Here is a 16,670-nt window from a genome sequence, read left to right as displayed (position 1 = left end):
GTATAGCTCCTAGTAAAATGTGGACTTGTTTAATAGATAATGGTTTTCAGCCAGAAAAATTTATTGAGTGCCTGAACTAAATGACTTCTTGTGCATTGTTTGTCCTTGTTATCTGAGGCTCCTTAATAACTTGTATTTTGCAAAGAAATTTCAAATTAATTGTTCTTAATATAACATTTTTATTCGATCGTATTTATTGATAACTCCTTGTGTTTTTGAAAATAAAGCCAGGAATGTTCTTGTCAAGGTTACTCACTGAATGGGGGTCATTCTTACGTGCTTAGGTTGGAAACGTGTTATGGAACAGTGAGGCGGTGACACTGAGACAGGGCTACCTAAATCCACCAGAACTACCTATTGGCAATTGCTTAATTTATATTCCTTTCATCTCATCTAATTATCTAATTAGCTCTCTTTTCAGAGTAGTTATAGATCTTATGCACTGATCTCTTATTCGACCTATATATCACCTTCTACTAGTGGATAAGTTAAATGATATCAGACATGTTTTAAAAATATATGTTGTAAGTGATGCACACTTTAAAAAAGAAAAAGAAAAGTCATCTTTTCTGTTCATAAACAATGATTTTGTTGGTAATGCACCAAATAATCTTTTAAAGAGTAGGCTTTGACCACTAGCATACCATATAACATTAGAAAGGAGCATATGCCACAAGCAAGAAGCTCAATGTTTCTCTTCTAAAAAATCTCCTAATTATTTACTCTTACTTCCTACTTCTTATTCACAAAGCTAAAACACACTAGTGCTAAGATATTGAATTATTTTTTTTTCTCTTTCGATCACGATGTATTGTCCTCAAACCATTCATTGTAATAATGTTCCACGCTGCTCTGAAATAAAATGGGGGAAAGGCGTACTCCATGAGGGTGACTTTTCAGCCTGAGCAGTTTTACACTGTCTTGATCAGACATGGTCCCCAGTTTTCAGTTGGGTTGGTACAAAAATACGTAATTGAAGTCCTCAATTATAAAGGTAAATTCACCATTAATACTTTTTCTTCCTATGGAAACATAGCAGATAAAATTGTATGCATTTTAATTTCCATCAACAGGTATGTGTATAGTGAACATTTCATTTGCACTGGTTGAAAAGGAGTAATTGACCAATAAAACGCCACATGTATTATCTCTGAATGTTTCTATGGTATAGGCACAGATATATTATCAGCAAAAATGAATGCCTCTCAAATTCTGGCCAATGGAAATGATATAGAATGCATTGTTTTTACCCCCATTGTTCTATGATTTTAAAATAGGCCACAATGCAGAATTTACTTCCAAGAAAATTCAGTGTCACTGATATGTACAGTAAGAGTGCTACCAAAATGTATCAGTTTTCAGAACTGAAGGCATCAGACACCCCAAATCCTTGCTACCTCAAATAAATCAAAACTTAGCAAAGAAAGGTGACAACACATTAAAATGTTTGTGTGAGAAATTCTGCCTTACAACACTAGTTAGACAAGTTAGTATCTATCAAAACTAAATGCATCACACAGCACCTTTTATATCTTGAAAAGTGTACATAAGCAAGAGTGGAAGAGAAAAAGCATTAATTAGAAAAGCCCACAGTCTTTCAGATTCTCTTTGATTATTATATCTGTAACTGCATCAAACACAAACTTGACATTTTGAGTATCTGTGGCACAGGTCATGTGGGAATAAATTTCCTTATCTTCTTTTTTTAAATTCAGGTCTAGAAACTGGTTCTTGATGTAATTCCCTGCATCTTCAAATGTATTTGGACCTTGTTAAAAAGAAAAGTTGAAGAAGTAAACCATAATTGCATTTGAAAAGCATACAAGTATAGATAATCTTTTAGAATTTTACTTTGCGTGCTGTTTGATGTGCTCAGGATTGAAAAATCAAAATGGCAATGGTTAATTATCAGGGATTTATATAACATCTACTTTGTGCTGGAAATTATGCTTACCCCACTGGGGATTTCAAGTGGTTAAAATGTAACCTCTGCATGAAAACATCAAAATATAGTAGAACTACTAACATATTTGGGGCTTCCCTGGTGGCTCAGTGAGAAAGAACCCACCCACCAATACAGAAGACACGGGTTCTATCCCTGAGTCGACAAGATCCCCTAGAGAAGAAAATGGCAACCCACTCCAGAATTCTTGCCTGGGAATTCCCAAGGACAGAGGAGATCGGCAGGCTACAGTTCATGCGGTCGCAAAAGTGTCAGACATAACAGAGTGACTAAACAACAGCAACAACTAACGTATTTGTATAACAAAGTGAGTGAGCAAGCCTAGATGTATGTCAAAGACTATGCTGTGTGCATGTGTGTTAATATGAACTAAAGGAAAGAATGGAAATTGAAGATGAATGGAATACATAATGAGGTAGTATTTGAGCTGGACTTTGAGGGCAGGTAGGAGAGAGAAAAAAAATTGTGTGAATGAGAGCGAAAAAGTGATAGGCATGTACTGTAAGATTCCAGCTATATGACATTCTCGGGGGGGCAAAAGTATAGTAATAGCAAAAACAGTGGTTGTCAGGGTTGGAGGTGAGGAAAAGTACCTGAATAGGTAGATCACGGGGAGTTTCAGAGTACTGACACTATTCTGTGTAACACTAGGATGCTGGGTACCTGACATGCGTTTGATATTACCCATCAGACTGTGTAACACAGAGCTTACTCTGATGTAAAATATCATCATGGACTTTGGTTAATAATGTATCAATATCTGTGCACCAGTTGTAACAAAACGAATGTATGACACCAAGTCAAGGTGTTAATAACAGAGCAAAGGATGGGCGCTGACCAGAGAGGAAATATATGAAAACTCTCTATTTTCTGATCACTTTTTCTATCAACTAAAAATTGCTCTAAGAAATAAAGATTATAACTTATTGGAACACATAAAGTGCTTAATTATGATTCTATATTTACTTTGTCACATTCAATACAACATTCATGTAATTATACTTAATTACATGACAAATGTATAAGCATATAATTAATATTTATAAATAAGAAAAAAGGTATAAGCAGTCATTATAGATTAGCCTAAGTAGCTATTTTGACAGAGTGCCACAACCCTAGCATATCTGGGCTACCCACATATCTAGGTGGTAAACTAGGTTTATATTTATGCTTGAGCTAAGTCGCTCAGTTGGGTCCAATTCTTTGCGACCCCATGGACTGTAACCCATCAGGTTCCTCTGTCCTTGGGGATTCTCCAGGCAAGAATACTGGATTGGGTTTCCATGTCCTCCTCCATGGGGTCTTCCCAACCCAGAGATCAAACCGAGGTCTCTTGCATTGCAGGCAGATTCTTCACCAACTAAGCCACAAGGGAAGTCCATGTTTATGTTTAAACCATACATATCTCCATCTAACACAGTTTCATTAACAACAGAGGATATAACTATTTACCAAAAATAGTCTCCAAAAGAAATACAACCCTTCTAGAGAACCTCACATTTATAGTTAATGGCAAACAGGGTCAATACTAAAACTCTTGGAGGTAGGAAAATGAAAAAAAGCTATCACTATTCTCAAATTGATTCAAGATCTTCCTCTGGAAACTTAATTCTGACTTTGAAGAGTCACTGAGATCTACTACAGCATTACAAGGTTTCATTGGGAAATATCTAAAAAATGCCAATTCGAAGTAAAATTTATACTCTTATGATAATGTTTAAGATAATATAGTTTGCAATGTCATTTGATACATTATATGGAGTCTCAGCCCTGTTTGGTCTAACCAACTCCCCTTTACTCATTAGAGCTTTGCTTTAATGCAGGCAGTGTAGAAAGGGTTTCCTCTTTTATTTGTAAAATTCTTTCCAATGTGGATCATACACATGACTCAAAAAGTATCATAAGCCTCAAACCTTCTAAATATTATACATCAAGGTTCAGATAGAAAAGTGTATCTCTATACAAGAATTTACTACTTTGGAATTAAAGGAAAAGAATCTTACCAGTATACTCTGGAAAGCAGATACTAAGATGCACTTTGGTAACTTTTTCTTGAAAGAGATCTTTTTTATTGAGAAACAGGACAATGGAGGTGGTGGCAAAATATTTGTGATTACAGATACTGTTGAACAGGTGAAGGCTTTCATGCATTCTGTTCTGTTAGATATAAAAGATGAAAATGTGTACGATTGTTGTTTGCAAGATATTAATGGTGGGAATTACGAACAAGGATCTAGAAATAACATCTGTCTTTGGAAGTTCTTAATTGAGTTGGGAAATGCAGCAGTCATATTGGAAATCACAAATGCTTATTTTTTACCTCGCTCTTGTCTTCCTTTTAGACTTACCACTTCTTCATCTTCCACCAGAACCATGTCATAGGCACTGAGTGCAGCACAAAATATAATGCACGTAACTCCTTCAAAGCAGTGAATCCATTTCTTTCTTTCAGATCTCTGTCCACCTACATCAAACATTCTTTAAAAAAGTAAGGATAACAGAAAAATGAATCTTACAAATGTCCTCCAAAATTTACATTAAGATGAACGTTTGGCATTATAAATGAATGCTCTCATATGCTTAAAGGTAGTCTTTTAATTTTTATTGATTATGAAGTAAGACTTATTTGGGCAACTTGCAGCTCGAGGACTACAGAAGAGGAGAACTTTTATTTATTTTTTGGTTTTCATGCCGGTATTCCAGGTGGCGCTAGTGGTAAAGAACCTGCCTGACAATGCTGGAGATGTAAGAGGCGTGGGTTTGACCCCTGGGTTGGAAAGATCCCCTGGAGGAGGGAATGACAACCCATTCCAGCATTCTTGCCTGGAGAATCCCCTTGGACAGAGGAGCCTGAAAGACTACAGTCCATAGGGTTGCAGAGAGTCAGACTGAGGTGACTTAGCATGTATTTACACAGGGTAGAGTAAAATAATTCATATACTGACTTTGAGCAACTGGGAAATTTACAGCAGTTTGAAGTTTTAGTAAGATACGTGTTGGCCTTAGAGATTTTGATCAAAGACTATCTGTATTCTTAAATTACTAGAGCCCAGAGAAGATTGAAAGTTGTCATGGTTCTGATGCTACAAGTCTTGTTTGTTCACTGAGCTCCTCCTACATTCATTCATTCATTCATTTGAACAATTATCATATGCCTACTATGTACTTGACACTGTGCTAAGCCTACTGACACAAAGATAAAAAGATACAGTCACTGTCTTCAATGGGCTTGCTGTCTTGTAAAGAGAAAAATAAATTATAATATTTTGTAATAAATATTCTAATTTGTTGTTGTTGTTCAGTCACTAAGTCATGTCTGACTCTTTGTGACTCCATAGACTGCAGCATGCCAGGCTCCCCTGTCCTTCACTGTCTCTCAGAGTTTGCTCAGATTCATGTCCATAGAATGTAACATAGATGGTAAATTCTAACATAGAAAGTAAAATATGAGCCCAGAGGAAGATTTAAGTCACCCTGAGTGATCATGAAACTTAAAGGAGATATTTGAAAATTTGGCCCTCCCTCTGGTTTTGTATTTTGGTAAAAAGCACCCGTGTGGACAGAGAAACTCAATGAAGAAGCTAGGAATCCTTTGTAACCCGCCTCTTTCCCTTATCCTCCATATAGTGCACATGTGAAATGCAGTTTCTAATTCATCAACTCCTTTGAAACTCCTCTCTTGTACAAGCCACCAGTTTCTCACCAGGGACACTATAGAAATGCTCTAATTGGTCTCCCTGTTTCTAAAAGCTCTAAAAACAAATTCTCACAGCACTCAGAATTTTCTCCTACTGTAAATCTTATTATATCACTTTCCTGCTTACAATTTTTCAAAGGCTTCTTTGCCCCTTAGTGTATGCTCAGTCACTCCAGTCGTGTCTGACTCTGTGACCCTGTGGACAGTAACCCACCAGACTCTTTTGCCTATAGGACTTTCCTGACAAGAATACTAAACTGGGTTGCCATGCCCTCCTCCATGGAATCTTCTGACCCAGGGATTGAATCCACATCTCCTGGATTTCCTGCATTGCGGGCGAATTCTTTACTCCTGAGCCACCAGGGAAGCCCTTAGCATCAAACACAAACTTTTTCTGACGACCTCTCAGGTTCTAGCTGTTTTTGTTTATTCCTACTTTTGCAAGCTTAGTTCCTACCATTCTTCTTTTCAATGCAATCCAATCACAATGCTATCATTCAGTTCCTTTAATATAAATCTAACTTTTTGCTATCTTAGGACTTTTGCATAGTCCATCTCCCTTCCAGGCAACATGGTTCAGTTCTTCCTTCCATAAGACTTTTTTTTTCCCCTCAATATTCGGGTCTTAATATCAATATAGAGACTTTGCAGAGAGCTACCTACAGCATCCTTTGTAAATTGGTAAATCTTTCCGTTGCCCATTTACTTTCTGTTGTATCACTCCATTTCTTTTATAGTAATTGTCACAATCAATAGCTGTGATTTATTTTTTCATATGTTTAGTAGTTATTATCTCCCTAATAGAATAGTGGTCTCATGAGGGCAGGGACCTTATCTACATTGAAGATGGTTACATTCCCCGTTCCAGGCATTGTGCCTGTAACGTAATAAACATGCAATAAATATTTTCAAATAAATGAATAGTTTCCATATTAACGAAATGGAGGGAGGATTTTTACCCAAAGTGCATGTCGAAGTCATCAAGGCATGAGAGAACATGGCATGCTTGGGGCAAATAATTATATTTTGGAGAATGTGAAGATTAGGGTAAAATATTGAAATTTATGGCCTGAGTCAGCAAATATTTATTGAGCATTTATTACATTCTAAGTGTCAGAGTTTCAGTCTTGAGAATCTTCTGATCTGGTTGTGGTGGTGGTAGTTGTGTGTGTATGTATGTGTGTGAAATGGAGTGATCAGAAATTGCAGAGATGATAGTGTGTAAAAAGAATGTTCCAGATAGAGGCAATAAGAGCAAAAACAAGAGCAAGGGATTTGAGCACGCAGGAGTAAGCCTGAGGTGTTAGACCAGAAATAGATTTTCTGTCTTTTCTATTACATGAGATCAGTTTTTATATTGTGGTCAATGGTAATCCATAGGTGATTTTGAACTAGGGAATTAACATTTGCTTGTGTGCTTATTGGTAGGTCACTTTGATCTGAGTTCAAATCTGAAGACAGATTTGATGAGGAAGAGACTCGAGGCAAAGGAAAAATTACAGGGCTTTCATAATAGCTTGATCCCAAGATATTAAATATTCAATACCAGGGAACACCCAACCTGTACAGATATTTCAAAGGTAATAACTATAATGGAGTATTAAACATCAGTCAGCTGACTTATTGAAGATAATCAGAAGTACCACACATTGTATTTCTCTAGTGCTTAATATTTCAACATATTAAACCAGTAAAGAATAGACATATAGAACTAAAATTCCTCAAATATGTGTGAACAAATGCAAAATCACTCCATTTAATAGTATATTGAAAGAGAAGTTGCTCATATTATTGAATACGATGTTTAGGAGTTCGATAGTTGTGTGGTTTAGAAATTTAAATTCGGTGTCAATAAGATTGTTATGGGGTTCCCTGGTAGCTCAGCTGGTAAAGAATCCACCTGCAATGCAGGAGACCTGGTTTGGTCTCCCTTCTCCCCTGGAGATACAATTTGATCCTGTATCCTTGGGCTTCCCTTGTGACTCAGCTGATAAAGAATCCACCTGCAATGTGGGAGACCTGGTTCAATCTCCCTTCTCCCCTGGAGAAGGAAACGGCTACCCACTCTAGTATTCTGGCCCGGAGAATTCCAGGCCAGACTGGAATTATACATGGACTGTATAGTCCACGGGATCACAAAGAGTTGGACACGACTGAGGGGCTTTCAGTTTCACTTTCAAAGACTATTGTAAGTGCTGCTAATTATCAAACCCTCTACAGTTTCAGACTTGCAATATAAATGGAGGAAGAGGACAGTTTTGACTTAAAGGTTTTGTTTTGACTTTATATGTAAAAATTAGCCAACAAATTTAACTTTTAAAACTTGGTAAGCATTCTTATAGAAGCAAGGATGATAAATATGCATTCAGACTTTTAACCTTTTAGTCAACAATTATTTAAACTTCACCATAAAGTTATAAGATAGATACAATTATCTCTCTAAGCAACTTGCCCAAGGCTCATGAATCCAGTTGATATTAGAGGCTGCTGTGTAGCAGGTGCCATGTTAGGTTCTCCTGTGTATGACAGTTATGCTGTGAATGTTAAGCTTTGTTCTGAAGTTCATTAGGTCTACTTCCTTAGACTACAGGTTGTAACAAGTACATCTATCTACTGTTAGCTGTCAAATCCTCACCAAGTAGAGTAGAAGCATATTTGTTGTGGAGCCTTCTTTCCCCAGGTCAGAAAATAGCTTTTTGTGTTGTCAAACAGATAACTGTGCAAAACTTTAAAACTTTCCCCTTCCCAAGGGTTGTGTTGCATTCTTTTAATGGACCATCTGGTTATCCCCTGACTTGGATCATTTATCTTCTCTGAACTCTGCTATTGATATTAACACTTATGTGTGAAAAGTAGCTATTCTCCTTTTCAGTCAAATATTTAGTTGATAAGAGGTATAAGTTATGTAAATAATCCTTAGCCCACTGTTCTCTCAGTATATCTTACAGCCTCCCAAGGAAGGGAGGACAAAGATTACTCAGTCTTAAGGTTTTATTCATGTTGATAAAATGGCTTCTGAAAAATCTTAGATTGCATGCTAATAATCCTCTCATTTTATGACTCACTTGATAAAGTGTTTTTTTCCCCTATGCAGAGTGATGGTAGAGACACAGGTCCAGGGAGCACTGACCTTTTCTCTAATGCCATCTGCTATTACTGAACTGAAATACTCATTGGCAAAGCAGATCAGTGGCTGGAGTTTTGCTTTTATATTCATTCTCTTGAATATTACATTTTACTTTGCTGCTGTTGTAGTAATTTATTTATTTTTTTTTCCATCAATTGTACTTTTAATTTGGTATCAGGTAAACTATGAAGCAGTTTAAGCCATTAATCTGCACTTGCTTGATTATATCTGTTGACAATGATTTTTACGTTTATTCAGACACCCACTACCATATTATTGAGTGTGCATGTGCACTCAGTCATGTCCAACTCTTTGCAACCCCGGGTGGACTGTAGTCCACCAGACTCCTCTGTCCATGGAATTTTCCAGGCAAGTAATTTATTTTTTACATGTCTTTTTATGTTTATCTCCTCCTCTAAATTTTAATTGGGGCTTACTTTAGAGAAGGGAATGGCTACCCATTCCAGTGTTCTTGCCTGGAGAATTTCATGGACAGAGGAGCCTGGTGGGCTATACTACATGGGGTTGCAAAGAGTCAGACATGACTGAGCAGATAACACTAAAGCATTATAATCATTGAAAAAAATGTGGAGATTCCCAAAGTGGAGCATGTAAGAAATATAAATACACACTTCGTCATCACTATTCTGAGAAAAACAATAATAGAAATCAGAGGACAACCTGTATATTTGCTAACTGAATATCTGGATTGGTTAAATATACTGGGACAATAAATGAGGTGAATGGATATGTGATGTGGCTTGAATATCCTTAATTGCCTGAATAGTTGATAACTAGAGCTTTAATGACTTTAAATGGAACTTTCAGTTTTCATTTTGAAAAGTTCTTTTTTCTTTTTTTTTGATTGCTTGATTGACTTAATACATGTATCCTTAAGTCTGATATTTAAGTAAGGATTCTTAAATATTAAAATGTGTCTAACTTAAATGTGTTTAATGTGTTTAATTAAAATGTGCCTGACATGTATGATGTAACTAAAAATTCACAGGTCAGGCTTTTAAGCAAAAATTGAGCATCAATTATTTGTTAAACTGCCCATGGTATTAATATAGGGCAAGCCATCACAGTTTTATGGCTTTATATTAAACAGTTGACTAAACAGTTGAGTTTTATAGCCCATTTTAAACAGTTGGAAAAGCTTCTGAATTTTACTAATTTATGTTAAACAATTGGCTAAATATGGAAGAGGGCATGGCAACCCACTCCAGTATTCTTGCATGGAGAATCCCATGGATAGAGGTGGGCTACAATTCATAGGATTGCAAAGAGTTGGACATGACTGAAGGGACTTGAACACACAAATATTTAACCACATAAGGTTATTCATACTTCATGTTAGAATAGGTTATTATGAAATAACAGACCCTTTGTTTACTGTCAAAGTCATTGCATAGTCTAGGACAGCTAAAAATAATGCTATTGCAGCTAATTTTTTGTAAGATGTCTTTGCTCGTCCTATAAGCATGTGACTCTCTTGGAAAAATAACAATTTCTGACATCCTTTATGTATTTGACCACAGAAAAATAAGATCTAATATGAGTAGAAATTTATTTTAAGCTCTTGTGTCAAATGGGATGTATTCAACATATTTGACTATATCAGAATTGGTATAACTTTTAAAATTTTATCTTTTTATTGAAGTATAGTTGACATACAAAATTATATTATTTCATGTTACAACCTAGTGATTTGACATTCATATACGGTATAAATTGATCCCCACAAGAAATCCAGGTGTAAGGTCCTAGGGCGGCTGCCTGTGTCAGGGCCGACAGGTGTGTTTGTGTCACCACTGCACAGTCTGAGCAAAAGAGCTTCACTGAGTCTCTCCCTGGTGTCCAGTTCTGAAAATAAATTAGGGCAGATGCTTGCAGGTAGAAAGAATATGCACCACGGTCATTCTAAATCTCTTAACTGCTTGTTATTAAGAAACAGAATCAAAAGGATTAACCACCATAAGGTAGCCTGGGGTCTCTAAACTCCTTTAATTGTTAATATCATTATATATTTTCTACTAAATTTGGGTGTAACTTAAAATGCCTACAGAAGAGCTCTCTGATTATTGAATAATATAACGCTTAAAGTCATAAAAGTAAATTCTATCATGAGAATAAGTTCGACATCATGTTTTATAACTTATAATTTTGATAACATTAACCATGAACATACCTGTAACAAAGGTATAGTTATACATGATTTATTGCTCTGTGAGATCTAATGGAGAATAACAAACCTAAGTTGGTCTACAATTGCTTGGTAGACAACCAGACTCACTCCTAAGCTAAGATGTCTCATGTTCCCACAGAAATGAACACAGTGGGCATGATTTAACTTCAAATTCAAAACAATTATAATTTGTTTTGTATCATAGATTGGGTAAACGTTGAAAATAGTTACATTACAATTACAAAATCTAAAGCTCTACATTGTAATAGTTGTTGACCTCTTTTCCCTAGCTTCCATATAGTTTTATCTCCTTTCAATTATTTTAATCATAGAGTAACAGGAAGAAAGGACTTCTCTATAACTGATAACTCATGATCTGTAAGTTCTTTGCCCTGAGGAATTATTTTATAATAATAAAAGGGTTCACATTTGCATTGCATTTTCTATTTACATAGTAACTTCTGTAAAGAGAATTAATTTTACCAGTTTGACAGTTGAAGGTTCTGGTTTGGTAAAAAAACTCCAAGGTAATTTGCATTAAATTAGGTGATACATGAAGATGATACAGTGCATTGATAGAGAGAATTTTCTCATTTTGATGTTCCTGTTTAAAATTCTATAGTCTTGAATTTAATATGTAAATTAACTTTAGCTTTAAAAGTTTTAGGATGATTTATGCTTACAAATCAGTGCTAATGTAAGTACCTAAGCACTTACTGAAATGAAGTTGGAAGGTACCTTATTTTTATACTCCCTATTTTAAAATACTATGAAATTTTACACTACGAATGTCTGTGTACTTTTGGATAATCCTATTTAGTACTTCAAAAAAAAAACTGATTTAGCTGTGAGAATTTATTAAGGTATTAGTTATCTCAATTGCTGTGACTATTTAAATGATTTGAAATTTTTTAAATGATTTAAAATAGTTCCTTAAAAGTATGTATAGCTGCGTTTTTTATGCTTTATAGTAAAATTTGAGTATTTTCAAAATTTCATTGTTTAAATATTGTTTCTAGAGAAATTCCCTGCATTCTCTTCCTCATAAATGACGTCCTTAATTACACACCCTCTTGAGCCAGAGAGAAAGCAAAAGCTAGTCAGAAAACAAAAGAGCTCAAAACCTGTTTTAGTGGGTGGGACAGAGTTAGTGGTTGCATACTATAGAAAATGTTATGTCAAAATGAGTCTTAACTGAGCTTCAGTCCAATTCACAAATATCTTATATTTTAGCATTGCTACTGCATAAAGAATTAGCAAGACCTTTCTCATCCCTTCATATGGGCCAACAATATAAGAAAGTATATTTTCATATATATACATATGAAAGATTACTTATACAACTTAAAGTGCTTTACAGAATTAACCACAGAACTGGAAAGGAAAGGAAAATGACGATACATCAATGAAAGTCTAGTGTCCTAATGCAAATGCTGTATTCTACTTGGTTTTTTACAATGTATGGATAATGATATTACTTGGTACTGAGTGAACTTGATGTTTCAGGAAATGATCATGATTTCCTGAGTTTTTGTGTGTTCGTTGGCAGTTTCACACATACCCTCCTTTTAGGAGCACAGACTTGTGAAATGCCAAAGAGCCCTGACAACAGGACTTTATCTCCCCAATAGGCTGTCTTTTTATCCCCCTTCCCTCTTCTCTCTGAAGGGAATAATGGATGACCAACAGCATTGGAAGAAGCACTTACTCTACAGGCCAAGAGTGGTTTCCAGCCCAATTTACCTTATAGCCCATCAGGGTTGAGCAGTGTAAGAAGTGTGGTTTTTGAAGTTAGAAAGATAGCCATTCTAATCACATTTCTAGCATTTCTGTGTGTGATCTTGGAGAAACCTTCTACCTGTTTTCAGCCTCCATTTTTGACTCTCTGTCTTAGGTAAGGATAACAATACCCATTAATCATGTTACAGTAAGGGTGTAAAGACCGTGTTCATAGTTGCTTGGCACAGTACGTTTATTCCTCCAGGCAGGATTAAGACTGACTGAGTGCCTACTCTGAGCTAGTCACTGTGGTAATCACAGGAGATAGATGTAAGCAAACATGGCCCCTGGCCTTCTGGACCTCAGAGCACATGAAACAAAAAGAGCAGACAAGGCTGTTTCCTATAGTGGTAAGTTCAAAGAGAGAAAAATGGTGTAATATCAACTGTGCAATGATACTGGCTCACGTCGGTATGGCTGGAAACAACTGTCTGTATATCTTCCCAGCTCTATATTTAGTGTCATCATGTTTGTAAGTTGAAAATGGCTATTGTCAGGGTGTTTACACCCAAGAAATCCTCAAGGGCCAAAAATCAGTCTGCCCTCTCTCTACCCCTGGGGGCTTGCTGTTACATGTTTACCCACACTCTGCAGGGTATAGTTATAACAGGGACGTTTAGGGATAGTTAATAGATAAGGTGGTCAAGACTCCATGAGGGGACAGTGTTTGATTTGGAAACTTAATAAGAAGGGGCCAGTTCTTGCAGAGATCTAGTGTCAGAGCATTTTAGGTAAGAAGAACAGTAAGTGCAAAGACTCTAAGACTTAGGATATTCAAGGAACAGAGATATAAAAAAGATAATTTATGCTAGTCAGCATTCCTGACAAGATATTAGATTGTTTCATATGTGGTAAAGAAAGACCAGGGTTGGGAGTTTCTAGATGTTCAAGATGTGACATTAATTCTTAAAACTGGCTTATCAGCCAGTTTTAATAATAAGACAATCTAGGATCCAGAAAATTCCATTAGCTTTACATAAGATAAGATGACACCAAGTTATAACTCTCTGCTGGGACTTCAATTAATTTTTACAATAGCGATGTTAGACAAGCAAAGGAAAGATAATTTTATTCCTCAACAGCTGCCGCTAATTAATGGAGACTCTGTGATTGGAACCTTGGTAGGATTAGCCCCAAGGCCTGCAGTCAGCTTCTAGCCTGTTTCAGGGGAAAATCTGAAGAGGACGAGTCAAAGAAATGTGAGTGTGCCAAAATTGCTTTGAGAGGCTTAGGAGGGGTAGAACAGAGGAGCAATTGGATTTGGGTTCTCAAAGTAAAATGCTGGAAACTGGATCAATGATCAGGAGTCTGGAGAAAGTAGTTGCCAAGGAGGAACTGTACCACAGTGATGACAGGCCTGAAGACAAACTGCTTATGTGTGCCAAGAGATGTCGATCCCAATCTTTGCAGTTCCTTTATCCTGTTTGACTCTTTGGTTCATCTTTCAGAAAATTAATTATTTGTGGGCTTGACATTAATGGGTAGTTTTCAGGGCTTTCTTCCATATTAACTTGAAAGTATCCTCGCCATCTGTGTACTAATATTCTAATTAAATACTATATGTCAGTAGTTACAATAGTTTTAAAGCAATTAAACTTTGATCCCACTGAAACAATCTTTCCTCAATGGACACAAATAATTCATGTCACCTTTTCCCATTTTTTTCTACTTTTAAAAGATATTCCTATTATTGAATGCATGAATGACTTGTTTTTATCAACATATTCATTACTAAGGGTACATCTGGAACATGGTCCTAATGTCTAATATTCTATCTCATCCACAATCATAGGGAGAGGTACTTAAGTGTCAAGGGACATTTTCTAACACTATAGTATGGATTTCTATTTCTTGATATAGTAAATGGGCAATCTTACAACAGAATTGCTAGGAGGGTCTTGATAATGTGACAGCAATGAAAATAATGGACTCATACCCAAATTATGCTTGTGAAATAGGTCTTGTTATTCCAGTAGATAGCATCACATTCAAATAATTCTCTTCTCAATTATTTGCATTTTTTAAATTAAGGAAACAAAATAACATTTCAAGCAAATGGGAGAGTAGGAAGGTACAGAAATAAGGTCCTTGGCACCTGTTGCTTCAATGTTATATAAATGTATTTCCTTTTGAAATTTTTTCAAAGTAGGATATCAGTTTCAAGTATGAGGAAACTGAAATCTAGCTCCCACCTGCTCAAGAAGAGGTACTTTTTTCTTGAAGAGGAGGATGAGGCTCAGGATCAGGATTGGCATGGAGACCTAGAGGAGGGCAGTGAAAGACCACGGAACTGGAGTAAATGAGGCCTCACGAACATGCCCAGGGACTCACTGCACTCATCATGGGTTAGAGCTCTTCTCCATAAAGAATATGTGCCTGATGCATATTTCTGTTGAGAGTTTAAAAAGACATTTGCTCATACCTGAAATGCAAGTCTTTAAAGGAGAACTGAGTTTCAATGATCCCAGTTGTTTTCACTCGAGAATGTAGAACATCTTGTTCATTCGGGACATAGCCAGGCGCTGCTATTCTGTCCAAATCATTAAGGTAGCTAATAAAAAAAATAGCATATATAGTTTTAACTTTGTATTGGAAGATACCAGGATTCAGTACAAATGAATTTTTCGTTTCGAGTCCATTAAACTGATTAAACTCCAGACTGATGCTTTTCAAACTCTGCTTCTCAAAATTATAAGAGTTCAGTGGCTGGGATGTTGCAGAGCACTGGGTGTGCCGACCAGCTGCGTGAATGCTGCCTTGGCTTTATTTTACAAGGCTGAGATGATGGATTCACTGGTGTCTGAATAGGCATTTGAGAGGAAAGCTCTCCTTACAGGACTTAGGTCATCCCTCTGTCAAAAATGCTTTCTTGTAATGATGGTCACTAGACTAAATTCAAAATGCTATAGTTTGTATTTAGGCAGTTGCAATTTTAAGAGAGTGACTTGTTTTAGTATTGTGGTCTGTCGGTTTTGTGTTGTTTCTCCTGGATCATCTAGTTTAGGAATTGGAACTGTTTTTATTATGTTCCATAATTTTATCCAGTTAGGTCAGTAATAGAAGAACCTTTTAAGTTTCTTCCTGATTCATGCTGGAACTACTTTGTTACATTGCTGACCCGCTCCTGAGGACAGAAAGCTGAATTTATAAACTGTATCCTTACCTCCTCTTCTCTTCCATGAGTGCCTCAGTGCGTCCTCTGCTCTTCTCCAGAGGCCACATTTAAAAGCCCTACTATCATCAGCCAAAACACTGTCCTCTTTCTGCGCACAGGATATAGGGGTGGTAAGGGGCTGGAATGAGAATGATTAAGCTATGTGCTCTAGAAGAGTCTATTAGATTAGAGGAAATAAACTTCTCTTAGCTTCATCCTTCAAGCCAGATCATGTCGCTGGAGTAAAACAAAGTGCTTTATTGCTTTAAAAGCAGTTGAAAATCACCTGTTCTATACTTTTGATACTAAGGTTTTAGGAGCTTAGCCATATGGCTATTTCTATAAAAATATTAATAGAGATACCAATAGCCTAGTAAAGTTTTTATGATCAAATTGGCCTTTATAATGAACCAAGTTTATACTTATAACCTAAATAAAAAAGATCATAATGGACATGCATTCATCTAGACAGAACTTGAGAGGTAGAATATAACTGAGTATTAGTTATTGTTCAACAGTTCAATTTTTCAAAGACTAAGTTGAAGAGCTGTTATACCTTAAAGCCTAGCACAATGCCTTAGACATTAATGCTGTTTGTTTTTTAAAATAAATTCAGTACCAATGTAGATAATTATGCTTGAAGGATATTTGTGATTTTAAGCTGAAAGAAACTAAGAATTGTCAAGTGTCCCAAAGGGATTTTGGTCAAGGACAAATAGACAGTCAGATTTCAGAAACACTTATATGTATGACGTGAAAATT

At 36.2% G+C, this 16,670-nt stretch overlaps 1 protein-coding gene across 1 annotated transcript in view; it reads right to left on the bottom strand.

The window, feature by feature from the left end:
• Positions 1–1,543: 1,543 nt before the first annotated feature.
• GNAT3 (G protein subunit alpha transducin 3) overlaps positions 1,544–16,670 on the bottom strand; it is a 56,967-nt gene continuing 41,840 nt past the window's right edge. The window contains exons 5-8 of the mRNA XM_043872007.1: positions 15,177–15,305; positions 4,312–4,441; positions 3,967–4,120; positions 1,544–1,768 (exon numbers count right to left, since the gene is read on the bottom strand). Of these exons, the coding sequence (XP_043727942.1) occupies positions 1,578–1,768; positions 3,967–4,120; positions 4,312–4,441; positions 15,177–15,305 (604 nt within the window). The 3' untranslated portion in view covers positions 1,544–1,577. The remainder of the gene's footprint in view (positions 1,769–3,966; positions 4,121–4,311; positions 4,442–15,176; positions 15,306–16,670) is intronic.

The sequence above is a fragment of the Cervus elaphus genome, chromosome 18 (assembly GCF_910594005.1).
Source record: "Cervus elaphus chromosome 18, mCerEla1.1, whole genome shotgun sequence".
NCBI classification, from domain to species: domain Eukaryota; kingdom Metazoa; phylum Chordata; class Mammalia; order Artiodactyla; family Cervidae; genus Cervus; species Cervus elaphus.
The sequence above is the reverse complement of the archived record's forward strand: the minus strand, read 5'-3'. Positions and strand labels throughout refer to the sequence as shown.